Source organism: Salvia splendens, chromosome 7 (genome assembly GCF_004379255.2).
Source record: "Salvia splendens isolate huo1 chromosome 7, SspV2, whole genome shotgun sequence".
Lineage (NCBI taxonomy): Eukaryota > Viridiplantae > Streptophyta > Magnoliopsida > Lamiales > Lamiaceae > Salvia > Salvia splendens.
Genome location: NC_056038.1, coordinates 10,419,520 through 10,447,451, shown reverse-complemented (window position 1 = coordinate 10,447,451; position 27,932 = coordinate 10,419,520). Strand labels below are relative to the sequence as shown.

Sequence of the window (27,932 nt, the reverse complement as noted above, 5' to 3'; positions counted from 1 at the left end):
ACAGGGAAAATGTAAATACAGAAATACTAATTCGCACTTTTTATTTTATGCCCTAAATTTAGGATGGATAATTACTATAATTAAATTAGTATTTTAAATATAATAAAAAAAATGCTTAATAAAGGAACACTAAGTTAACTCTAATATCTTAATTAAATATTCTAATTAACTTAAAACAAAAATAATGAAAGTAATTTGTGGTGGACAGAGTAAGTAATTTTTTTAGTAGATTTAGCTGCATCTGACTTGGAAATTCTTGATAGGAGGTCATGTTGCCATTGCAATGTGGTAATGATCTCCACGTCTTCCTCGAGAACTCATCGCTGACTCAATTTCCAAGCCAAGTTCAACAGCATTATGCAGTTTTGTCGATGGTTTCGCACAACCTGTTCAATCAGAACCAACACATTTTCCATCTCATTCCTCTTCTTTAGTATCATATCCATGACATGTAGGCATTCATCTAATGTTTAAAATGACTCCAACCACAAACAATATGTTACATACTCAATTCTAACATTCGTTGAGAGAATAACTGGTGTGCACTAAATGATGGGATATATAGAATAAATGAGCTCTCTCTCCTAACAGACTAGTCTTTTGGGCTAAATTCTCTTGTTTAGTTTGTATCAATGGGTGCTTTCATTGTGAGCCCAAATATCTCGGAGTGGTGGTCAGGCAACGAACTACGTTTGGGGCAACTCGGAGTTTGTATCAATTGGTGCTTTCTCTATTATGTTAAATCATTTCTCTTAGTCTTTCTAAAAATAAAATATCTTCATCATCTCCTCATCTTTCTATTCACTTTTAACTTTTTAAATCTCTACTAAAAGGAGATGCAATACTCTTGTTGCAAATCGATGGAGTAGTATTTTCTCGTCGTATTAAATTCCCGAGACATCAGACTTATATATACAGACCATTATACAAGGGCACTTGATTTGTTGAATGAAGGTGTAGCTCACAAGCGCTACATCCATCACCACATTTCATTTCTTCCGATGAGGATCCGCGGGAATAAACCAACTCTCGGTTGCTCTGCTTCTCTCTCAACGCCATCGCCATCGCCTTCATCCTCCATCTCATCAGAGTTCTCATCAATCACCGCCGCAAATTCTTCATCCTCTTCATCTAATTCTTTCCCGCATCCGTCGTCGCATCGCTGGCACGGCCTCGATCTGCTGGTGAAGGCGATCCACCAAGTCACGGCCGGATCGGTCATCGGCGTCCCTTACATCCAGCGCCGCGTCACCATCCGGAGGAGAAGGAGGCGTGCTTTGGATTCCGCCCCCTTTTTGTTCGACCAATTGCCTCCGAGAAGAAGTTCCAAGAGAGTTTGTAACAGCAACCAGAAGAAGAAGAAGATGATGATGAAGGAATTCTCGGTTTCGGTTCAAGATTCGGTTTTGCACTCATGGGTTCCGAGATCTGATCTCGGTGTCTCTTGAATTTTTCGTGTTGAGGAATGGAGATTGAGAGGTGAAGATTTCTTCTTGTTTAGCTGATAGAAACGCTTACTGTATTATTTATTGAGATTATTATTATATTCTAATTACAAGTGCTAGAATCTGTTGTTGATCTTATCAAGATTAATGAATTGGGCTTCTAGACAATGTTAAGATTGAAATTATTAGTGATTTGGAGTGTGCAGCTTTGAAATCCTAATGGATATTGGGAGATTATTCTTCTATCTGCAGCTTATGGATTAGATTGTACTAGATCTTTTGTTTGCAGTGGAACTGGATTGCCACAGACTTCATATTCAGAAATGATGATGATTTGTGGCCTGAGTTTCGTCTCCTGCTTGATTCGGTGAGTCGGGGGGGAATGTTAGACATTGTTAGGAGGCATTTTGTTTTCATGTTTGATAGTATTATACATTACTGAGATTGAGTATTTTATCTCTATTACTAGAATTATCGAATCTACCTCTTGAGTGATATGAAATCCTCACTCCTTTAAGTTGCAACAGATACCACTACCTTTTGTGTTGAAAAAGAGAAGTTGAGTTAGAAGTATGGAAAGAAAAATACAGCGTTTCGTTTGCTTCGATCTTTTGTGGTGGATTTTCACAGTATGAAAACAACAGGATAGCATGACCTGGGACTTAAATGTATAGATCAAAGGAGATCACAAAATGCATGGAACCATAGAAAATATGTGTGTTGTGCTGTGCTGTTTCTAACCTAATGCGGTTTAGTTTTTGCTCCATTGACATATGTGCTGTGTCTTGCTCTAGTCCCATTCTCATATTCAGGAAAAGTCTATGGAATTTATGTTTAGAGTGAGCCTGTTGTTGGAGTTGGAGGGATATATCGGATACATTGAGAAGAGTTGCAATAGTGGTATTGGCTAATTCATCATGCTTACCATATTACAAAGAGTAGTACGTCTAATACTAGTAATAAGAGCATGCGCAGCGGTGGACGGACGGCGTCCGTCCGTCCGTGCCGCTGGCACGGACAAGCTCCACCGCCACTGCGCTCGCGCCGCTGGCACGGCGCTGCTCGCTGTGAATAGCACGTCCGTGCCAGCGAGCAGGCGACGTGGCGGCACGCGATTGGGCAACGGAATGCCCGTTGCCTTTGAAATATTTTTTTTATTAAAAATTCGGTATTTAATTTTTAAAAATGATAAAAAATATAAAAAAAATATTTTCCAAATCTAAAAAATATGGCTGTTTTTTTGCCCGTTTTTCTGATTTTTTTTTTATTTTTTCCCCCAAAATCATCTATAAATACACACATTCATCATCCATTTATCACTTCAAATCATCTCTCATTCAGACAAGGCACACAATGCGCGATACCCGAACCCACATTGAGCTACAAGAAGACCTAATCAAACACATGTGGGCGAAATTCGGCAACACATAGTGGTTTTTTTAATTTTAGGATTTTAATTATGTAATTTTTAATTTTTAGGATTTTAATTATGTAATTTTTAATTTTTAGGCTTTTAATTATGTCTTTTTAAATTTATTTGTAATTTGTAATGTTATTTCGGTTTTTTAATGAATTTTCATATTATGGAAATGTTTTTGTTTAATTGAATTTTAAATTGAATTGTGCTCTTATTTGCGGAAGAGCACAGCTATGGGTGTTGTGCTCTTGCCAGAGAACAGACAGAAAAAGTGGGGCCGGACCTACAACCGTGCCGCTGGCAAGAGCACGGTTGTGGATGCTCTAAATGCTCAACAATTTATATACTGAAAGATTAAGAGTGTTTACTGGTCTGGGCACCTAGGATCCAGGCCAGTGCCGACTGATTCGAGATATTAATAGGCGCATTTGCCAACTGCGATGGAGCAATGATATGTAAATGCTTGTTTCTCCATCAAGTATTGGATGTCGACAAAACTGAAACAACATAAATCAAGTCAAATAGTACTATATAACAATATGAAAAGAATGCGATTTTGTTTCAAACAACATAAATTAATTCAGATTTTACATAACAATACTAAAATTATCTCATTAATAATGGTAATTGGTTATACATATGAAGCGACGTCACTTTGTTTTCATGAAATAAAAATCAATTATACTATATAATAATACTAAAATTCAGCATTATTAATTCAGTTTACTCATTCAATTAATAAAAATGTCATCAACAGGGCATCGCGTGGGACTGATCTAGTAGTATAAAAGTCCGAACAATCTTCCATTCACTTTTTTTTTCTCAATTTCTTTAATAAAGTCGAACAATTTTTAAAATTTAAATCAGTTCAAAATAGGGTATTTATTCCCGGACGGAGGGAGTATATGTTATGTGAATAAGCTTGGCATTGTGTGATATCATAATAGAAACATAAATTATCACTCTCCACTCAAGTTAAGAAACAAAAACGGTATAAATTCTCGTGCAGAGAGTATTAATTTTGTACTAATACATACAGTTAAATCCATTAAACATGCTAGGTAATTGCCGAAATTAAAAGTTCGTATATTGGAGATATATTATTTAGTTCATGTGCATACGGCATACCCATCCTTCAAAATAAAAATGAAAATAAACAAAAGTTTTGTATGCTCAGCCCGCTATGCAAATGGGCTGGATTGAGCCCACTTCTCTATAGCCGCCCGGTTTGCAAACAACGAGAAGTAAAATTTGCTGAAGAAATGTGAAATAGTAGTACAACTTTCTATGAGAATGTATTTAGCCAACATTTTGGAATTCAATTGAGCAATCGCCGCTTATCACTGTAGTTATGTCAATGCGATCGATTTACCGGGGTTTGAGGAGGAATCATTCGCGTTTGTGCTCGCATTTGCACTCTCATGCTACTAGTTTCGGTCAGCCCTCATTTCCCCTTTACTTTTTTACCCCCCCCTTGCCAAATATTAGTATGATTTAGAGATTGTTGTGCTGTTCTATTGCGATGTGAGTATAATCTGATTAAACATGCAGCTATGTGTAATACTGTATAATATTTTTGAGTCTGCTTTTCCCCTTTTGCTTTAGGTTTCAAGGAAGTTAGGGAGGAGGACAAGAGTCAGATGGTCGGCAATGTTTTCACAAGTGTAGCATCGAGTTATGATGTCATGAATGATTTAATGAGTGGTGGGCTGCATAGATTGTGGAAGGAAAGGTTGGTTGTGGCTGTTGTATTTCTTGATTTGATTATTGGATCATGAGCTGATCTTCATATGTATTTCTTACTTTAATGTGGTTACTTTGCAGGTTGGTTTCCAGGTTGAATCCATTTCCGGGAATGAAGCATCTTGATGTGGCTGGTGGAACAGGTGATTTATAAGTATGGAGATAAGTTTGATGAGTATAAAGAGTCCACTTTATGAAATTCCATTCGAAACATGTGTGTGCCAACACTATGAAGCTGAAAATATTTGATGCATATGCTTTCTCAAAAAATACATCACACTGTTATTGTTGATAAGATCATTCATTTGCATTAATGCATTTCCACTTTCCTATCATTTCAGAATCTAATCTTGAAAATCACATAATAGTGCCATTCCGATTGACGGATTTTTCTGCCAAATCTTGCACATTCATACGTTAAAAAAGTTCTTATTGTCTGTTCTGGTTTCTTCGAGGCACTATAAAAGGACTATAACAAGCAAGAACCCCTGATTCTGATCCCTAGATGGTAGACTTTTTTGATAATGAAGTTTTCATTCGTATGGATAAGCTGTATAAAGAAGCAGAACAATTACCTATCAACATATACATATATGTTTATGTAGATCATGTTTGCAGTGCACTCAGAGCAAGGGATACCAATGCAGACTTTGGAGCCATTTTGTTCATGTTGCGTAAAATTTGGAGCTAGTCGTATCTATAGTCAATGCCACTTATCTGCTATAAAACTCTTCACCTTATGAATTGATATGCTTTCTCGCTTTCGTTTCTGCTTTCATTTTTATGAAGTGGAAGACAGTTTCATGACATTTTATTCTTTTGATAGTTAGACCTGTTTGGTGTCATATTAGCTGCTTGGGTAAGGAGACTCTCTAATTTTACAGGGGATGTTGCTTTCAGAATCTTAGACAGTATCCATGGTGTTGCACGTAGAGCTGTAGGAGATATTCATGATGATAATCTACTTGAAGAAACGCAAATTTTTGTCTGTGATATTAACCCCAATATGTTACGTGTTGGCAGAAAGAGGGCCCAGGAGAGAGGTAAGGCAATACTTTTTATTTTCTGTATGCCACTTATGCAAAATGAAATCTCATATTGATCACATAATGTGTCTCTATATATCAAGTCTGATTCATTTTCTTAATGGAGTGTTCCCTGTATCACTGTCAGGGTTGGGAGACAGTAAATCTCTCATTTGGGTTGAAGGAGATGCGGAAAAATTAACATTTAGTGATGCTTCAATGGATGGTTATACAATTGCATTCGGAATAAGGAATGTAACACATATAGAAAAAGCTCTTGCAGAAGCTTACAGGTAACCCTCTGATTTTCAGTTCCTTTTTTTTTCTTCTTTCTATTTTGAGTTCCTAAGTTCCTTTTTTTTGGTTCATTTAGATTCTAGTTTGGATATTCTAACTTGTGCTTATTGTATTTCGAAGGGTGCTTAAACCAGGAGGGAGATTTCTTTGTCTAGAACTCAGCCATGTGGAACTTCCAATTTTCAAAGATTTGTAAGCGTTACCAATATATATTAATACAACCTCTATTCTGCTCAAACTGTGCATATGTTATGTAGCATTGTCAGTGTCATTATTATTACCACATAATTACTTTTGTATGTGGAGCCAAACTCTCATCTCTCATACCCAGTTATATCAAACTCTTGTTGCTGTCTTTTGATTAGTGCATTCCTTTTGACGGTACATGCTTCTGTAAGTAATAGATGGCTCAATGGGATTTTATCTTGACATTGTTTTTGGCATGCAATGTATTATTGTCCTATGTATGGCATTTCTTTTTGCTAATCACTAGTCTTATGGTGAATTTATTGGTCAAAGAAACTGAATTAGATGACTCTTTCTTACATATCTAAAATCACTGCATTTTAGTTAAAGATTCACTGTTTTACAGCTTATGCAAGTTTCTGGCTCCCTGTTATATATCCTCTGATAGTTACTGATTAATGTTTATCTTTCAGGTATGATTATTATTCATTTTCAGTCATCCCGAAAGTAGGAGAGCTGGTTGCAGGTGATCGTGAATCTTATCAGTATCTGGTAGAGAGTATCCGCCGCTTCCCCAAACAGGTACACTTTCACGGATTCATAAAACCTGCCAAATTTCTTCAGATCCACTTTCTTATTCTAGATCCATAAATTTAGTCTCATTGATAATAAGTAGAACACATCAAGCTCGTGATTTTGTGATCAAATCAAAGTCTTTTTTGTATGATAATTTTTTTTATTCTTTCGGTGATCTCCATGCCCGCATTGGTTAAGAAAAATATACTACTATATCATTTTTTTATTTTGTTGCTGGGCCAAGGATCATCAATCCTTTCCTGTTGACGTGGTGTATGAATCATGTTATTGTTTGCAACTGCAGGAGAAATTTGCGACGATGATTGCAGAAGCTGGTTTTCAAAAGGTTGAATATGAAAACCTTGTGGGAGGCGTCATTGCCATTCATTCAGGGCTCAAGTTTTAGGATTTGTGCATTTTCTGTCTGTGTATCGTATTGATTACTCCTGTTTTGGCCGTCTGATGAAATAGAATAGCTCGCGAAAGTTGTGCAGAAACTAAAACGGGACTGTGAATCTAGGGAGGAAAGTCTTAAACCTAGTTCAGAAACGACTTGTGTTTCAAATAGTTAAACAATACCAATAAATATGAAATTAGAATTATTGCCTTTTTTTCGATTGATATGATCTTGTTGAGTTGAGGTAGTGGAGGAACTAGTATCTTTGAAAGTGAGTTGCTGATTCAGTTATATGCTAATCATATCAACAAGTTTCACGAATCAAAACTAAGATGATAGTAATATTAATAATGACAACCTTATAACTGAGTAGTACATTTTAACTGCTGGAACATTATCCACTATTTATATACTCACTCACAACAAAATTACACAAATGAAAATATAAGCAGAAGCCTTTTCATGCTCTGTTCTTGCACTTCTCCACTGCTCTGGGTGCTGCAGTTAAGATAAAAAAACACTATCATTATATTAAGAAGAAAAAAAAGGAGAAATGTTATTAAACTTGCATAGATCTAGTTTGTGTTTGATTAACACTAGTCCAAAATAAGATAACACCCCTTAAACTCTTTACTTTTTTCCGTAAACAGACAATCGAATCGAACAATACCAAGTCCAATGGCCTCCGAACTCTTCATTATCCTGAGACGTTTGCATGAACCAACGAACATCCTGGTTTTTTTTAAAAAAGGTAACACATAAATATTACTATTAATATAAAAAATAAATGCAGGATAATGAAATTTATTGGAAGTTTGAGTTGAAAAATAGGATGTAGTTACCCCCATGGAACATCTCCAACAAGCATCCAGTCTCCATCTTTATCTTGATAAGTTGGCACATAGTCAGACCCATTCAAAAGGTCAATCAATTTGCTCTCACTCATCAACTCCTTCACCCCACAATCGCCTGCATCATTCACAATAAATTATTTGAATGTAATATAGATCGATGCATCTTATTATAATGATGTTACTATGATTATAATGTTCATTTTTAAAAAAGTTACTACCTCCATTTACAAAAAAATAGTTATACTTCATACGTTTTATTCGTTTTGGACTGTCTAGCAAAATAGTTCCTTTTGTCTTTTACTTTATCAATTTGAATTAAAATTTGTATAACTAGTAATTACCGATTGTAGAAGAGGTGAACATTTTCCCGAGAGCTTCAGAAAGTTGTTGGTAGCTATTGTACATTTTCAAGTCCACTTTCCGGAGGTACGGTGCCCCATCTAGGCTGACTTTGATAAACGCCGCCGCAGTGCCACTTTCGCCGCCGCAACCGTCCTTTTGGACGGCAAGGGTGTTCTTTCTGAAGGATCTAACTGGTGGCCAACCAACTACTTGGGCCCTAAAATATTCAAACCAACTTAATTAGTCCATCTATTTAAATTCCAAGACTACGAAAAAATATCGCTATCATATTTGCCTAACAACGAAAATATTATTTCGTAATTAAGTGTTACTACAGTACAAAACAAGAAAGTATAGAATAGTGTTCAAATAAAAGCGAACATAAAATTGGGTGCATGTTGTGTCGAAAATGGTTGTCGCTTTCATTCAAATATTGGGCCAAAGGAAATAAAGAAAGATTCCAAATGTTTTGTTTGGTTATTGGAGTTTGACAGACAACCAAACATGTCCTCGCCTATTATCTTCCCACATTCACGTGTCCCACTTTAATCAAACCCACATCTTTTCAATTTCCCTCATTATTTTATTTCTCTATTATTTGAAATATTAAGTTATGGAGTATTTTTATGATGGAAATTTTTGACTGATTCGATTCTCTATTTTCACTCTCTTTCTTCCATTTAAACTTATACCTCTTTTACAATATTTGCATGTGTGCACTACACACAAAAACTAACAATTTATGTCATAAAAAACAGATAACAGCTAAATGTGTTGTATGTAAATTACTAAATCATCCACAAAAATTAAAATAAATAAGAATATTACAGATATAACAATATTTTTTTTATCAATTGAAGTGGCATCAAGTAGCCAAGATCAACATCAATTGCAAAAGTCGAACTTCATTTCACACATATGTATAATATGCCAATCACTATGCTCATAATGTAGTAATGATTAAACTGAGAAAAAAAAGAACAAACTAACTAAAAAAACAGAAAAGATGAAAAATGAGAGCAACTAATTAACTCACTTAGCAGGTGGCTTTGCAGTGATCTTTTCTTGTTGGTGATGAGGAGATGATGAAGAAGCCATGGATGCATTCAAATTGAGCTTCAAATCAATAGTTTGAGAAAACTCTCTCTTCAAAGACCCACCGGGTAGCCCCAGCCTCAGCTCTGTCTCCTCGTACTCGAGCCGATTCTCGTCATGCTTCGTCCCCATTAGTGCAAATTTCTTTAGCAGATGCTGATGTTATAATACAAACTTTACTCTACTTGTACAACTCTAGCTTTCTTTGTTTGATGAAATGAATATTATGGAAGAAGTGGTGGATATAAGAAATATGGGGTAATTATTTAGTGCTTTTATTTCATTAACATAATTTGGAGGGATAAGATGTGGCCGCGTGGAGGGATGTGATTGGAGGGCATTGTCGGAGAAATAATGACGTCATTAATGACGCAAATTGAACTATAATTGTATTGAATCCAACAGACCAGAGGAGATATGGAGGAGTTGGTATTTCATCAACAGACAGATAATCATAATCCTGCTTTTGTTTATACAAATACTATAAAGTTGCCAACTTGCAAAGATTCTTTTCTTTTTCAGACTATTGGTTACGATCTCTATTTATTTTAACATTTTTGTAGTATTAAATTATAGGTCCAACATATTTTCAGTTGTTTTTGGCCAATGTGCTCACAATTAAGCAACAGGCGTGTGTTAGGTCGGCTTTCTAGGAGGAGTATATAAAATGTTTTTATTTTAGTAGTAGTAGTATAATATAATGGGTTGGAGCAAAAAAAAATTCTTTTATTTATATTTCTATGCTTCAATATTTATGTTACTACACATTTTGTATACTGTTTTATTTTCTGCCAAGATTATACATTTTTTAACAATTGTTTTATTTATATCTCAATGGAAAAAAGGTTACAATTCAAGAACCACATGAAACCCTAAAATCGCACAGATCACTATAACCACAGTTGCTACAATGCCCATTTGGTAACCGCTCAGCCGTGTGGCCCGTGTCAACGGTTAAAACTCGCAGTTCGAGTGGAGCAACACATAGCAACAATCAATGGAGTTTCAAGTAAGTGGGCGTATAAATAGGTTTGAATAAGGTTTGTCATAACTATTCATGTGCCAAAAATGAAATGCTCATTACCTCGAGTCCAACCTAGCTCATCAGTCTAATTTATATACTCAGATTTCGACCTCCAACAACTTATTTGTAATTGAAAGATTATCAAATCGGTAAGTTGGGTATGTCATGGTTTTAAAAAGCCATTATATTTGGAATTTGGTGTAAATCATATAGCCTTAATTGTAATTCACGTGAAATAACAACGTTTCGACTTAACAACCCTTGATTTGAAAAAAAACAAGATTTTAAAGTTATAAAAGACCATATCAATCAAAAAGAATTAAGTCAATTATTTAGTAGGTAAATAAATCTATGAAAGCATACTATAAACTAAATGTAATTTTTTAAAAAAAGAATTACGGCGCAGCCGGCACCCATTGCGATCACACTCATAAAGTCATAATTGAACTAGTTACAAATTTTAGAAAGCATAAAGTTGATAAGTATTTTTCTGTAGAACAACAGGGAAATCATATTATTAAAGGAAAAATAGGAAAAAAATCAATTCACAGAACCCACACACACAAGTGGAAAAGGACATCGCCATTATCATGTGATGTGTATGCTTGATTCAACCCCAACAAAATGTATGAATTAACATATTGGCCCAACACAGCTCACACAACACTGCAAATTTGTCATCTCATTTCATTCTACTTTATTTCATTTATTAGCAAACGTTGGTTCTTATCCATACTACTACTATTTTTTAGATAAATGTTTCCAAATATGAGTTGGTTTGAACGGTCCGATCTATTGCTTTATTTATTACTCCTTTAGTTAATTTTAATTAGCTTATATATTTAATTATTTAAGTTTTGTGAGAGTTGAGATATCAGATAAGAATGAAACTTAGATGAACAATGAGTAGCAGCATCTCTAATCTGTTGCACTACTGCGCAAATAACCGCTTCACTAACCAACTCCAACCGTTTTAACCACCAATCTTGAAGCTCTGTCATCTATCAACCATGAGCTGAATATCGGCAACAAGTTTTTATCGGTAAGTTGTAAGCATCGCGGTTCGAGGTGCATGAACACTATTTATTCCTTTGATCTTGTAAATGGAAGCTTTGATTCCAAGCTTACTATAAATTAACGGTAAAAACAAGAAAGAGAAATATGACTAATCCATTAAAATTGTGAGTCGAATAAAATTTAAATACGGATAATAATGAACAAAAATCAACCATGAAATAAATAAAGTTGGTGCAATTATATAATGATGATTGTAAAATTTTTAGCATAATTCTATGATCTCCTATAACTTTTAATTCAATAAAATTGAATTATTCAGTGTTTTGAGTTAAATTTTCTTCATTTAATGATCTTGTATGTGTTCTGATAATATGTACTATATAAATAATAAAAGAAATAAATCACGTGAACTTAGTGCTATAAATTAAAATGAGTGGCGAGTTCAGGGGCTAAATTTGTATGGACATGGAGTATATAGATAATGAAAGAAAAAAAATCAAAAAGCAAAAATTAAAATGAGTGGCAACGTGTCAGTCACCTATTGGTGTCTAAGAACACACGTACTTTATCGGCGTTGCATCAACGTACTCAACGAAACATCCAAATTCCAAATGTGTATTTTGAAAGCCACCAAGAGTGTCCATAATAAGACGGAACAGCCACAAAAAACTTGTCTGCCTAGTCTCACAACCATAAAAACTTGTCCGTCTAGTCAGCACAGCCACAAAAACTTGTTCAGCCACAATGACAGCCACAAACACATTATTTTGTCAATTTTGATATATTTTAATTGGAGTAGACTAAAATTAATTGGAATGGAAAAAATAATTGAGAAGAGGTTGTATTTATAGAAATAAATTAATAAAAAAATAAAAAATAAATCTGAAGCGTCTGGTGTGGCGGCGCAATAGGCTGCCGCGGCGCCTCCGCCTCCGCCCCGACCCCGCCGCGGCTTTCTTCCGGCGCCTCTACCGTGGATATTCTAAGCATGTGGATGCAATTGTAAGGCTGTCATTGCCCGGTATTTGTTTCAAACAGCCGCACATATGTATAAGTTATAATAGTAGTAATTTCATAATTCCATTCGTCTCTACCTCATCATCCATCATCGGCTCAAGAAACATTAGGTAGTAGGCTTATTTATTTATACCAGCAACTACTAGAAAGAATCTCCGGACATTTAAACATTTTCCAAAGTGAAATTCATCACAATCCAGGCTTAGAATTGTAGAATGAGCAATTAAATGACCAACTACAAGGAAACTCAACTCAAGAAATAATTACTTCAACATAAATTGAGAGCTTGACATAAAAAATTGAGTTAGAGCATCAAGTATGGGTTGAAATGGAGTAATCTAAGAACTCCTTAATGTTAGAAAAGGAAAATATAATAGAGTCAAATCATAATACGTGCCCAAGAATACTTGAAGCACAAGTTCTACCATGTTTACTTACTTTGTAATTAATCCCTATATAAAGGGTCTCATATCATTCAATAAAATCATCAAGCCAATACAATGTATTCCTTAAGCCATTCTCGTTCTTTAATTTTAGTATGTACATCTCCCCATTTCAATTCCATTTTTCAACACTTACTGTCCAATAGAGCTGTTTGTGCACTAGCGATATTAATAAAACTGCACTACTACTAGGTGTGCAAATAGTAAGCAATAATATCAGTATGCACAAAATGAGTTTACCTCTGAAAATTTTGGTAGGCTTTGGTCGGTCCATTACAAAAGAATACCACTTTTTTCCAGCTTGGCAGGCTAAAATATATTCCTTCATTTTATGTAGATACCCAGTTGAAATAACAGTTGCAGCTTGATACATCATACCAAACGGAAAAGCTCATCTCAAAAGACTAGTATGTTAGGAGAGAGAGCTCATTTAGTCTATATAATGACACATCAATTGTTCTCACAACCGATATGGAAATTGAGTCCGTAACATTCGACCATTGGGAATTGAGTCCGTAACATTCAACGTCCTAGTTGTTCTCACATTGAGTCCGTAACATTCGACCCTCCTTTAAGGGCCAACATCCTAGTTGTTCTCACAACCGATGTGGGAATTGAGTCCGTAACATTCGACCCTTCTTTAAGGGCCAACGTCCTCGTTGGTCACGACCACGTTGGTCACGGCTGGTTCTTTGCCAGGCCACCACTCCGAGTTCTCGTTGGTCACGGCCACGTTGGTCACGGCGGATTCTTTGCCCGGCCACCACTCCGTGGGTCACCACTCCGAGCGGTCCCAAACGCACTCGTTGGTCACGACGAGTTCGTTGCCCGACTACCACTCCGAGCCGTTTGGGCTCTCAATGAAAGCACCAATTGATACAGACCAAACGGGAGAACTCATCCCAAAAGACTAGCATGTTAGAAAATAGAGCACATTTAGTCTATGTACCCACATCAATTATTCTCATAACCAATGTGGGAATTGAGTCTGTAACATAGGTGAATGCTTTAGCCTTTTCGCATTCATCATGCACTGGATCAACATATGATATTAGAAGCAAAACAAGATGCCTTATAAACGTGTAGTTATGTACTGTAATCGTCTAAGCACTAACTACTTTTTGAAAAAACAACTTACATATTTTTATTATTGAAGACTCAGTCATCCACATCCATGTCTCAATACCGTCTCATCCTTTCACTATTCATGGGCCCCACTACATATTTTACCCATCCCTTAACTAAGAAACAACATCAGCAACCCTTCATCTCTTAACTATCTCATCTCTTAATTATTCATTCAATTTCATTTTTTATTTTTATTTCCAACCAATTCAATTAATATTTCATTGAAATATTAAATTAATACTAATAATTCATAAAATCATTAAAAACCACGAAAATTACAACATCCGAAAATACGAAAAATACATAATTGAAATCCTAATATTACAATTTATTGAAATCCGCATAATCATGGAAAGTGATGCGGTGATCGTCTAACGGTTGCAAAATTTTGATATTTGTAGAAGTGATTGGGGGCTTAAAAAAATAGAAAAAAAAAATAAAAATATTGGAAAAAACGGCTAGTATTTTTGGGGGAATTTTTTTTTCAATTTTTTTCGGAATTAAAAAAAAATATTTTTCAACGGATATAAACGACGTCCACTCGCGGGCCGACGAGTGGGCGTCACGGACGCACGGGAGCTCGCCAGCCTCCTCTCCGCGGAGAGATACGGGACGAGACGGGAAGAGACGAAGTACCCGCATCACCGTCTCGATGCTGTCTCGTCTCGCCGAGACGAGACCGAGCCCGCATCGAGACAGCGATGCGGATGCTCTCATTTATTAATTTAGCTTTAATTAACATATTAATGAATCTCATCACTTCATAAAATGCATATATTAACCAAATATTTCTTACCTATCACGAATCAATTTCGAGAAAGTTAACATACCACAGTCGTTTACTCGAAAAGTAGACCGATTCAATACCGTTTAATTTTACAATTTAAAACTTGTCATTCATATGATCCAATCAAATTACATTGATCATGCACAATTAGAGCGAGCATGTACGATATAACGTACTGCAAATGTCATACTGTATACCGTCGAAAATATCAAATTAAGAGAAAATATCATACTGTTATTTTACCAAAATTTTTGTTATACCGGATCACGATATACCTATGTTTCAGTATGGAGCTTTTCCGAAATATTGTTATACCGTACTATTTCAACTTTCAGTTATCTTTATCCTGAAAATCTTATACATGGAGTATTATATTTCTCGGTATATTAAAATGTTATATTAGTTGGCAGTGGCGGACACAGTAAGGAGGGGTGAGGGGCTTAAGCCCTTCCCAAAGGTTTTTTTTTTAATATTTTTCTTCTTCTAAAATTTAAAAAAAAATTCAAAACTTATCAATAGCCCTTCCTAAAATTTTACCACAAAAGAATAAATTGTCGAATGTTAATGAACAGAAGGGGCTGAAAAAATTGGAAAATCGAAAGTTGCAGAAGATAAAAATGGCTGCCGTAACTTTCCTGAAGAAGACGTCTAAAAAGTTAAGTAAGAATATAATAATAATAATAATAATAATATTATTATTATTATAAATAGTTGTAAGCTCATAAATGCTCTATATTTAGCTTCTTTAAAATATTCCTTTAAAATATGACGTGTATGAACATTTTAAAGTTAAATAGACACAGTATATTTAAAATTTATACTCATGTACTAATTTTGTATTAATGTGACAATATTTTTGTTAGAAATACTACTAGTATTTTAATTTATTAGTATAAGAAATTGGAAATGAACGTGCTTAAAAAACCATTTCTTCATTATTTTAACACAACAAATTTTTGACGGTTCACTTTAATTGTATATTTTTCTTTCAACTCTATTATATAAAAAATTGGTTTTTAACAATTCTTTATATTTATTTTATTATAAAAAATTCACAATAAAAATTAGAGTTCGTCGTTTAAATTTATACTCATCATCAAAGTCTAATTGACACATTATTACATGGTAACATCATTATTTCTATATTAATTTTTTCTACCTTAATTCTTATAGTATATAAAATCTTGTACCAAATACAAATGTTTCACTTAAAATAGGAAGGAATGAGTGTAAAATTAGTGATTTATTAAAATTGATGTTTGCCTATTTGATTTTTATCTTGTAGGTTCAATGCAACTATTATTTAGATAAAATACTCATGCCGCTTGAGAAATATATCACATTTTGTCTTTTTAATACGTCTGCAACTTAAAGCCCGATTCACTTTTTTTGGATAAGTGAATCCTTCACTTTTCTAAATCACTAGATTCATATTTCATTATAAACTTAATATATAAAAGTAAAACACATACTATATTTACTTTTTCCATTTACAGGACGAGACTTAAAATCTGAATGAATGAAGTTTACTGTGGAGCCCCTGCCAAAATAAATTTCTATGTTCGCCAATGTTAGTCGATATATCTAAAAATAGTGGTATATGAAAATTTATACCATTATTGTATTAAAATCTTAAGGTAAGATATTAGTATATTGTACCAAAAGTTCAATATTTTCAATTTTTTGTTACGATAATTACGGTTTACACATAATTCCAACATTTACTTTACAACAAAGCTATTAGGCCATCCACAACGTTGTTGCTATACCGTTCCTTAACCGTTCCTTAAACTACTATTTGTGGGCCCCATTGTACTTTTCAACTCCATTTCTTAACTAAGGAACAGAACCTGCAACCCTCCGTTTCTTAACCGTTCTTTAAATTACTATTCATTCAATTTCATTTTTTAATTTTATTTCCAACCAAATTAAATTAAAAAAAAAACACACTTCATTAAATAAAAAAAACACACTTCATTAGATTGATTAAATTGGGGAGAAGAATAACAGAGTTGATTTGAGATGAAAATTGGGGTGGAAATAGAGAGGATTTGAGAGGAATAAATGTGTGTTTGTGAGTGAAATGAGTATGAATTAGGAGTATTTATAGAGTAAAGAAATAAAAAAATTGCAAAACGACTATAAACGGTAATTTTTTATTTTTTTAAAAAAAAATTCGAATTTTTTTTAAAAAAATATTTATTGCGTCATCGTGACGACGCCCACTCGCGGGCAGGCGAGTGGGCGTCACGCATGGCCTGGGAGCTCGCCACGTCGCCTAGGCACGTGGTGAGACGTCTCGTGCCGCGTCGCATAATGGCGGGCCGCGGGATGGGTTGTGAACGGGTTGGCGACGGAACGGCGGCTGCAACGCGTTTCTCTGCGGTTTCGTTTCTCCGGAACGGAACGCGAGCCGGTGGAAAAATGCAAGGTGACGTGGCGAGACGTCTCGTGCCGCGTCGCATAACGGCTGGTCGCGGGATGGGTTGTGAACGGGCTGGCGACGGAACGACAGCTGCAACGCGTTTCTTCGCGGTTTCGTTTCTCTTGAACGGAATGGGAGCCGGGGGAAAAACGCGTTGTGGATGCTCTTAATCGTGTATTATAAAAATTGAAGGAGAAACTGATACACACAAAAGAAGATCCGGCTCGTATCGACAATCGATAATCCATTGGAATTTGTAATGACTTAAATTCATAATTTAAAAAGATGAAAAATGGGAAGTTCTTGTTTGACTGTTTGTTCCGCCAAAAAGTCTTGATAGCCTTTTCCCAAAGCACACAAAACACGAGCCAAATTAAGCTCTCTTCCTCCAATTGCAATGGCCGCCGCATCATCTTCCACCTTAGCAGTGCCACTCAGCTCAAACCCATCCACAAAACTCACCTCTCTCTCCTCCTCCACTTCACTATTCTTCAGCTCCAATGTCAAAAACCGGGCAGGCCTCGCGCTCGCTGTGGATCGGCCCAGGAGAGCTCAGAAACGGGGATTCTCCTGTAACTGCATATTCGGGCTTGGAGTGCCTGAGATCGTCGTGATTGTCGGCGTCTCCGCCCTCGTTTTCGGCCCCAAAGCTCTGCCCGAAGTGGGCCGCAGCATTGGCAAGACTGTCAAGAGCTTTCAGCAGGTCTTACCTTCTCCATTTCATCTTCTCATTAATAATATAATTATTTTATTTTTCAATTCATGTCTTGTTATTATTTCCGATTGCTGATTCTTGAAGATGGGGTAGTTGAAGTTTACGCTAAGAATCAATATTTCCCAGAAAAGTAAACTAAATCAATGAGAAATTTTTTTAAAAAATGTGATCTTTATATGTTCAAATATTGGTGCAAGTGAGGGTAGATTTTAAAGGGTAAGCAATAGCTGAATCATATGTCAGTGATTTGGATATTACTGCTACAATAATTTGTGTTCACGCTTGTTTGATGGAGTATATGTTTATGCGTTTGTTAAGATTAAACCTTGGTGTCATTAGCATTATTAGTAGTATTAGTGGAAAGGGAGGCCATTTTAAATTTTGTTAATATCACCTTTCTGGTTAGGCCACTGGGTTTACTTAAGAGATTCCAGTCAACACTCATGAATATTGAACCAAATTGCATCGATCATTCTTAGAAATAAAGATCAAAGGCTATAATAGATATGCCGTATCTGATTTTGGAGTTTACTTATATCTTGCTGAAAGGCCTGTGTGTTAGACTCTAGTTGGCAGCTCTTTGTGTTGTTAATGTACAGTTCTTTTAGCTACACAGAGGTAAAACAAATAAATGGTGTGATTAAACAGTTCATTGCTGAAAGGCCTGTGTGTTAGACTCTAGAATATCGAGGATGGATTATATTTACCGAAATTTTCCTTTCACCAAAGTCTAGCATTTTTATGTTGCTTCACCATATCCATCAATCATTGGAAATGTGCAGTTAATATATATTGTTTGAGCAGTTCCTACTATGTTTGGAATAAACAGTTGAGATGTTTAGATGGCTAAGACATGTGTGGTAGCAGAACTACTCTCTTTTTTCTATTTGCTGAAGCCTGAAATGAACCTCAACTGGTGGATTGGACCATGGGCTACTGATTGTGGTTTTAAGGCCAGAAGAATATTTAAGTGGCAAGCACGTCCCGTCATAATTTTGAGTGCAGATAGTAATACAATGAAAAAAAATGTATTTTTAGTGTGTATAGCTTAGTGGAAACTGAAGAAGTTTGAAGACAAAACAAAACCTATCCCTAATTCTTTGACATAGGCTTAAGCTAACCTTATAGACCAGTCAACTAGTGATATGCTATGCTGTAAAAGCCATGAACAGAGATTTTAGACAAGTGTGTCTTCTCTACAAACGCATTCAGATGAACTGTTTACTGATAACGACAATGGGGGGGCTTTATCTATAGTTTCTCTATCATTAAGCTTTGTGGTCATAACTCATTATAATATTTTTTTGATAAACCTACTACTTAAATAGTCCTAGTATGTTGTTTAAAATGTCAATTTAATCTTCTTCGAACATAAAAGAATCTGATTTGGCATTTATAGCTCTTATATCTTTGCCTCCTGTATCTGTAATACTTTCAGAAAGGAATAACTACACATCATTATTTCGTACATATATGTAAATCTGAAATAAAATTATTGTGTTTAAGTCTAAAGATATGCCAAGATAACTTTTGTTAATTCTTAAATCTATAGTATTTTCAGCTAGTTTCTCAAGTCTTTCTTGTGATTTTTGGAGCTGCTCTGGGGCCTTAGTTCCAAAATCAGCATAAATAGTAAACAGCAATCACATATTTCTTCCTTACCTATTTGGATACATGCTTAATTGATTTGTGGTGGACGATACGTAATCCTTTGTTGTCTGCTTATAAAATATACTAGGTCCTATAATCATGTCCTTGCATTACTACCCAACTGAAATGCTAATGAACATTCGATGTAATACTGATTTTGTCGTGATACCTTTTCTTTTGTGCTTCTCAAACTCACCCCTCGTTGATTAGTAAGTGTTGCTTAACTACGTGAAGCCTTGACAAGAGTTATTTGATTAAGAATCAATGTGTCACGATCATGATAAATATTGGTGAAGTACTACAAGTTTGGTGTTGACACATTTGAACTGTAGGCGGCCAAGGAGTTTGAGACCGAAATAAGGAAGGATGTCGAGGATTCAGCAGAAGCTTCCGGCGAGAATATCGAGACAGCCAAGGAAGGGCAGCAGCAAGAAGCTTAAGTTTCCAGCACAAAAGGGGTTGCTCAGTTTTGATGTAGTGGAAATTTGCTATAGCAGCTTCATTTCTGACATGAACTATAGTCATGTTTTGGATTCAGATTAATAAAGGTTTTTAGTCCTGTTGGATTTTATTTAACTTTGCAAGTATTCAGCCCCTTTTATTTACATTTTCCCCTTTCCTGAATGATGAAATAAAGTTATGCACAACATTGCCTTGGAAAATTAGGCTTATTTTTCACAACTCGCAAAGAAACATTGATATGTTCACGGTTAATCTACTTCAAATGTTAAATTTGGTCGCAAATTTAAAATTAGTTGTGAATTAGGAATATCAGCAATACAAATATCGCATAAAACCTATTCCATTGGCATTAGGCACAAATCTACATAGTTTTTGAAATGGTAGAATAGTGATATGATCAAATGAGATTCTATTTCTAAATACGAATGTATTAAGAATCAATATCCATCATATGCACGGACGAAACTAGCAAGGTTTATGCCCCCGACGGCCAACAAATTGAATATTTTTCTGTATGTTATTATAATCATTTTAGATTATAATAGTCACATCCCATTTCTAAAATGATTATAATTAATAGTGAAACTTTATAACAAAAGTGATGTTTATATTGTATGTATATGTCTAGTTAATAACCAAATGCTTTTAGATGATTGCTACTTTAAAAAAGATAATACTCTCTCCATCAACAAAAAATAGTTTCATTTATGGACGACATAGGTTTTAATGAAAAATTTGGTAAAGTAAGAGAGAAGAAGAAAATGTAGGTAAAGTCTTAAAGATGTGGGGTGGATTATGGGAGTAGGCTGGGATTCGGGGTAGGGTTTGGGATTTCGGGATTTTAGTGGGGTGGGTTTGGGATTTTGAAATGTTGGGAGTATTTAAGGGTTTTTCACCCCTAATTTTGGGAACCCTAGCTGCCTCTGTATCCCCTCTGCCTGTGGGAACCCTAGCCTCTCCCTCCGTCCTCTCTTCGCCTCTACCACCGTCGGTGGTGTTTCTAACCGATAATAATGTACCTTCTGACCATGTTCTCGCTACGGAGACGGATGCGCGATGGTTGGTTTCTCCTCGGTTAGGCACTCGCCGCTACCGCCGCTGTCGTCCGCCGGTTTTTCGGTGTAGGTGGCGCGGTCAATGACAACGGCTGCTGAAGCTCTTCCGCTTCCATTGTTCCGATCTGCATTTCGGGCCTGCCTAGCCTTCTTCATCTCCTCCCACCACTCTGGGAACCCGTGAATGTGAAAACATGTATCTTTGGTATGCTTTTTCCCTCCTTAGGTTGCATACCAATTTCTCTTGTCTTTCTCCTTTCGGTAACTAGGGTTTCTCGTCGAACACGACGAAACCTATACTGCGATTCTGGACTCCTTAGGTTCTGGATTCAACAATTTCTCATTTATGGACTCCCGTCTGATCAGTCTATAAGCCTTCCTTGCCGTTGGTATTGGATCCATATTTAGGATCTCTCTCTTGATTAATCATATCGATCATCTAGTGCCCATATGAACTGGTACAATCTGCGTATCTGTGTATTTTAATTGTACTTTTCGATGCTGGATGGAGTGTCCATTGGGCTTGGATCCCGGGTGTCAATTGAGATCCATAAATCTTGAAGCTTTTGCCATAGACTCTTCAATGATAGATTTCCTTGTCTTAAACTGTAAGCTTGTTTGTGCAGGTCTGAAATTTGGAATTGATTAGCGCCGCTTCTGTACATTGCGGCCAGACTTTCCCATAAGTCGTAGGTCGTTTCGTATTGGGAGACCTCATTGACGAGACTGACGTCGATGTTGTTTATAATCAATCTAGTTGAAGCAACAATCATCTCGTTGCTGCCATCGATTGTAGTTTTGGTCGGTCGGTGGGGGAGGATCTATAACTCCTGTTATGTGAGATGCCAGGCCTTTCCCACTGATGGCCCGTCTCATTAGTTTCGCCCATAGGGGATAAATATCCCCATTGAGTTTTTCTGTCAGGCGCTGATAGGATTGATATACTGAAAAGCATATTTCGAGCATGTTGCACGGATAGAATTACTTGTATATAATAAACTCTACAATCCACTTTTAACCCAAGGCGAGAAGAAGTAATTTTATCGCATTGATGTTTGCTTGTGCATTTATAAGATGTTTCTCCAACATTTAAATGTATAAGAAACAAATAAGTCTAATTCTTCTGCATAGTAGACTGGTCGTGAACGATGTTCACAGAAGGTGACGCAGTTGGATCTTTGTAGAAGAGAAATATAATTTCACAACCTAGATAGGCTTTGACTACGTAACGTGAAAGGTTGCAGTGTCAGTCCGCATGTTTCCTTACCTTAGAGCATCTCCAATGGCGGTGAGCGGGCCGGCTAGCTGATTTCCGGCGCACGCCGGTCCGCTCGCCGAACCATTGCAAGCGGCGAGCGCTAAATCGGCGAAAAAATCGGCGTGCCCACGCCGATTCTCAGGCGCTGGCCGATGCGCTCGCCGATCGGCTGGCCGCCATTGTAGGCTCCCGATCGACGAGCAATCGGCCAACCGATTTTAATTTTTTTTATTTAATGTTTTTTTTGTGGGACAAACTCATTCTTGGTTGTTTCTCTTTTATAGAGACATCCTTGAATGTTTTATGTTCCACTTTCGATGTGGGACAAACTCATTCTAGGTTGTTTCTCTTTTATAGAGACATCCTTGAAGGTTTTAAGTTTCACTTTCGATGTGGGACAAACTCATTCTTGGTTGTTTCTCTTTTATAGAGACATCTTTGAAGGTTTTATGTTCCAATTTCGATGTGGGACAAACTCATTCTTGGTTGTTTTTATTTTATAGAGACATCCTTGAAGGTTTTAAGTTCCACTTTCGATGTGGGACAAACTCATTCTTGGTTGTTTCTCTTTTATAGAGACATCTTTGAAGGTTTTATGTTCCACTTTCGATGTGGGACAAACTCATTCTTGGTTGTTTCTCTTTTATAGAGACATCCTTGAATGTTTTATGTTCCACTTTCAATGTGGGACAAACTCATTCTTGGTTGTTTCTCTTTTATAGAGACATCCTTGAATGTTTTATGTTCCACTTTCAATGTGGGACAAACTCATTCTTGATTGTTTCTCTTTTATAGAGACATCCTTGAATGTTTTATGTTCCACTTTCAATGTGGGACAAACTCATTCTTAGTTGTGTTTTTTTAATTAATGTACTTTTTTAATTTTAATATTATTATTGAGTTTTCTCGTATCTGTGTCGTAAATTTAATTTCGTATTTTGTGTGATTGTCAATTATTATTTATTTTATATAATTAGGAGTGATGTGGCTAGGCTATTGCTGGGTCCTGATGATTTGGCAGGAGGATTTTTAGTGCTAATGATGTGGCAGAAGGAGTTTGTGGCTAGGCTATGGCTGGGCTATGGCTCGGCAAAAGCCATTGTGGATGCCCTTAGGAAATAAACGACACTGGTGTGGTATAGCACTGAAGGATCTAACAGTTGAGATAAGTCTTTCTTGCTATTTACTGAAAGACGAGGTCTCGGTGATTGTTATTTCTTAATCATTGTTGATATAACATTGAGCATACGATATTGATTATGCACTACTTTGATTTATCAAACGGTGAGGATTTTTCGCAATCCAAGAATGCTAATATCTTGGATAGTGGTGATCAATGTCTAGAGGTTCTAGTATTGTTATTGCAATGAATCGTGTGCTGGGTGAGTCCAGTTTGATAATATCCTCAAGAGGTGTTCGAAAAAGATTTTATTATTCAGAAACCCGGCCGGTTGGAATTTATTCCAGAATAATAAATAAAGATTTTGAACTAGAAAACTCTTGGAAAAAGATATTAATTAATTAAAGTCAAATAGCAGACTTAAATTAATTAATGGATATTTATATCTTAAACATGAGAAATAATAAATTAAAGAGGTAAAGCATGAATTACTCGTAATTTGGGATTGAACGGACAGTCAATATTATTTTACTGTAGTGGCTGATAATAATATTCTGTCGTACTTATATTAAATTGTGGCTCAATTTAATTAGTAAAAATCCAATAGGTTTGACCCAAGTCCAACCTCCATGGATCTCTAATCTGGCCCATCATAACTCTATATAAATGAGATTAGACAGAAGACAAAATTAATTAATTCATTTTAATCGTTCCTATCTCCAGATTGAACGTGTTTTTTTAGTTCTTTCCAGAACTGAATTTTTGTCGTTCTTCTCTAATTAAGTCCTTTTGATTTTGACAAGCTTTGCCCACCCAAAGGTCAGATTCTGAGTTCGGGATAAGGATTATAAGATTCCTGGTTGAGTACGAAGATCTTCATGTGGAGCAAGCGCAAGCAATCGTCGATTCTTTGGAGAATTTGTTCGGTAATTCTAAACCGTAGGAAATCGTGAATTAGGGTTTTAATTCCTTAAGCATGATTTAGGTGAATTCTAGCATGCTATTTTGTGTATAAAATGTGAATCAATTAATCCCATAATCGGTCAAATAGATCCGTACATATGATTTATTTATTTATGCATGTCTTCCGCTGTGCAAGGGGCACCAAACCCCCCAACAATTGGTATCAGAGCCAATTTTTTGCTCTGATTACGTGGATTAATTTCATGTTAATTGCTTGAATACATGCTTTGGTACGCGATTTGTTTATGCAGGTCTTCCGCTGTGCAAGGGGCTCCAAACCCTAACAGGCGCACCTCGCCTAATTATTCCAAAGATGAAGGCTGGTGGTTTGGGGTTTTCTGAGACATACTCATTCTCTTGAATTCAACAAATTGTTTGGCTGAAAGGGTTATGGATTGGTTGTTCTTTGGAGGGGTTTCAGATTCAAAAGGTCGGGGTAGGTACTCGAGACTGTGATGATATTTTTCTGAGCCTCAAGTCCGAATAAACCTGTCACACTCTAACCCCTTTGACGTATATACTTATAATAAATTCATTCCAAATTTTGAAACAAAGAAGATACAACTCGGTACATATAAGTCATATCTTTTATTTCACATTACAAATATCAGATATATTCTTTGAGCAATACATATATTAACAATGGGTAAATATCATACACAATTCCATATACATATGCATATGTCACTTTGTTCAATTTATTTTTCTGTGACAAATCAAGTCTGGTATTTGCCCGGGATTACATTGTATATGACCCGAAGGTCCCATTGCCTTTGTACATATATATATGACCCGAAGATCCATTGCCATTGTATATATGACCCATAGGTTCCATTGCCATTGTATACATATATATGACCTGAAGGTCCATTGCCATTGTATATATGACTCGTAGGTCCATTGCCATTAATATCAGACCCAGAGCAAGACTGTCACAGATCCTCTTTAATCCAATGATTCAAGTATTCCAATATCATATGTCAAATATATCCATTGCATCAATCATATATCCATATCGTATCATACCATCAATATCAAATAACACATAATCATGTAAGTTTACACCACACAAATAAATTATTCACTCCAATTCAACATATAGCAATCAATTATATAGCACGTGTAAAATTAAAATTGTAATTTATACGCACCTAACTACTGACTACGATAGTAATTGTCTGAACTTTTGAATCCATCTTTCCATCTACGAACCTTGTTCCTTCAAAATTTCCTCCTACCGGAATAATATTTCCCTTCCTCATTTCTTTTTCCTCCACTAGTTTCCCTTTTTCTAATCCTCTATTTCTCTTCTCCCCTCCCTTTTTTTAACTATTCCTCCCCTCTTGCCTAATAAAGAATTGTTAATGAAATATATGTGTGTGCTTAAGTCGGTTTGGCCGACGTGGGGAAACTAAATAACTATTGCTCCACGACCCTTGTAAATAATTTAATATAAAGAAAACACTACAATTTAACCCTTGTAAATAATTTAATATAAAGAAAACACTACAATTTATTGCTTTTGTGCATGGAAGTTTAATAAATGGCCACATATATTACATAACCTTTCATTTACTTTATTTAATTTAATTACAAATGGCACTCCTGTATATATACTTATGCATGCAAACCTTAAAATTTGACACTTATAGTTATATACACTATCTTCAAAACTATATGTTCCTTATTTAATTGATAATATAAGCCACATCCTTATTAATAATATATATATGTACTATAATTATGTTACTATATCATATAAGAATCACGTATGTTTTTTTCCTCCCACACACATGCATTCTCATGTTATTTTACACGGTCACAGTCACATGTTTAATTTCAATATTTAACATTTACGACCATATATTATACCTGTAATATATATAGATATAGGGTTGTGATCAATGTCGAACTAATTTTAAAGACCGAACTAGAGACCAAATCTGGGCCATTAGATCTAGTTTTTTTGGTGAGATGTGCTGCTGTGTAAATTTTTCGGTCTTCATTACAAGCTCATTTTACTTCATTGTATAGATTTATTACTTCATTCCGTACGTAATACCTTGAAACTACAACATGTTTTTACTTTCTTCCAGTAGGTTTTGAAATGATTCAACATATGTTTCATTTGAATTCATTGACCTGAGTTTTTACTTGATTTACATTAAAAAATGCAATTTATTCAAGTGCGTTTATTACTTCATTCAGAAACGTTATTACTTCATTGGATTAGGTTTTTACTTCATTCCAGTAGAACTTCACATACTTCATTCCAATAATTTATTGCATCATTCCATGTGTTTATTACATCATATCAGCGTTGTGGCGGTGGTGATAGATATTGTAGAGAGAAAGAACGACACGCGACGACGAAACCGCATTTACGTACTAGAATGAAGTAATAATCCTACTGGAATGAAGTAAAACCTACTGGAATGAAGTAAAAACCTACTGGAATGAATTTAAATCTTTGTAACATGTTTGTATGACTTATTTACCTTCGGATGAATTAAAATAGGCTCGTGATGAAGGTGAAAATAAATTATAAATTTGTGCCTCTCATCCATAAAAAAACTAGATCAAAAAACCCTAATTTGGTATGGTTCGGTGGTTCGGTCTTTAAGAGTGGATTAAATTTTCAAGAATTCAAAATATATATAAATATATTGATGGGTCACGATGTTATAAATATTACTCCATATAATATACTCACTTAATATATCTATAGTTCAATTAATGATAAAAATAAATAAAAATATTAAATAATACTTACTTAGGGTTATGGATGTTATAATTCTTTCCCTGTTTAAAAATTTTGTCCGCAAAATTTATTACTTCATTAATTATTGCATCCCATAAAACATTGACTCTGCAATTCGCAAACAGATGCAGATATGACATTCTCGTATTTTCTTGGTTTCTCAAGTTACTTCTTCTAGCCATAATAATTTTATATATTCTAGATTATATAAAATTATCTACCCTATTATTCTATATATCTAGATTTTTTTCTATAATAATCTACATATTTTATTAATAATTTCTGCAGGGAAAATTCTATAAATGGACAGTTCTTGAAAACTGCTTCCATGGATGGGTGTTTTTTTTGTTTCTATCAATGGGTGTTACGCATTCTTAGAATGCGTATCTCAGTTGGAATTTTAAAATCGCAGAACAGAACTCAGAATCGTCATTCTGAACCTCCACTGCTGTTCGGACTCCGCTGCCTCCTCACCGGCATCGCCGTTCCCATCGACTTGCTGCCGCCGGCGCCGCCACTCTGTTGGTTTACTTTCTACCACTTTGTATTCTTTTGTGGATGACTCTAAATGCCACAAAGTAACAGCAGTCTTCAACTGTAGTTTGGTATCAAATTTGGTTCCTAACCCAATCCGTGTAGGATTCTTCTCATCCCAAAACCAACTGCTAGATTCAGAATCATCATGGTTACGTTTATAGCAATTACCTTTGGTCGTCGGTAGAGTACGAAA

At 35.5% G+C, this 27,932-nt stretch overlaps 3 protein-coding genes across 3 annotated transcripts; 2 read left to right on the top strand and 1 right to left on the bottom strand.

Annotated features, from left to right (window-relative positions):
* The first annotated feature begins 4,153 nt into the window (after positions 1–4,153).
* LOC121742081 (2-methoxy-6-polyprenyl-1,4-benzoquinol methylase, mitochondrial-like) lies at positions 4,154–7,310 on the top strand. Its single transcript, XM_042135113.1, has 8 exons — positions 4,154–4,298; positions 4,468–4,594; positions 4,687–4,748; positions 5,490–5,648; positions 5,779–5,923; positions 6,048–6,119; positions 6,587–6,695; positions 6,994–7,310. Exons 1-8 carry the CDS (start codon positions 4,214–4,216, stop codon positions 7,093–7,095), a joined length of 861 nt encoding a protein of 286 aa, XP_041991047.1. The 5' UTR covers positions 4,154–4,213; the 3' UTR covers positions 7,096–7,310.
* Positions 7,311–7,398: 88 nt separating this feature from the next.
* Positions 7,399–9,626, bottom strand: LOC121742082 (auxin-responsive protein IAA16-like). Its single transcript, XM_042135114.1, has 5 exons — positions 9,319–9,626; positions 8,282–8,499; positions 7,929–8,055; positions 7,757–7,818; positions 7,399–7,584 (listed from the first exon to the last, which is right to left on the bottom strand). Exons 1-5 carry the CDS (start codon positions 9,507–9,509, stop codon positions 7,547–7,549), a joined length of 636 nt encoding a protein of 211 aa, XP_041991048.1. The 5' UTR covers positions 9,510–9,626; the 3' UTR covers positions 7,399–7,546.
* Positions 9,627–17,514: 7,888 nt separating this feature from the next.
* On the top strand, positions 17,515–20,154 carry LOC121742532 (sec-independent protein translocase protein TATA, chloroplastic-like). Its single transcript, XM_042135690.1, has 2 exons — positions 17,515–17,921; positions 19,916–20,154. Exons 1-2 carry the CDS (start codon positions 17,616–17,618, stop codon positions 20,021–20,023), a joined length of 414 nt encoding a protein of 137 aa, XP_041991624.1. The 5' UTR covers positions 17,515–17,615; the 3' UTR covers positions 20,024–20,154.
* Positions 20,155–27,932: the final 7,778 nt, after the last annotated feature.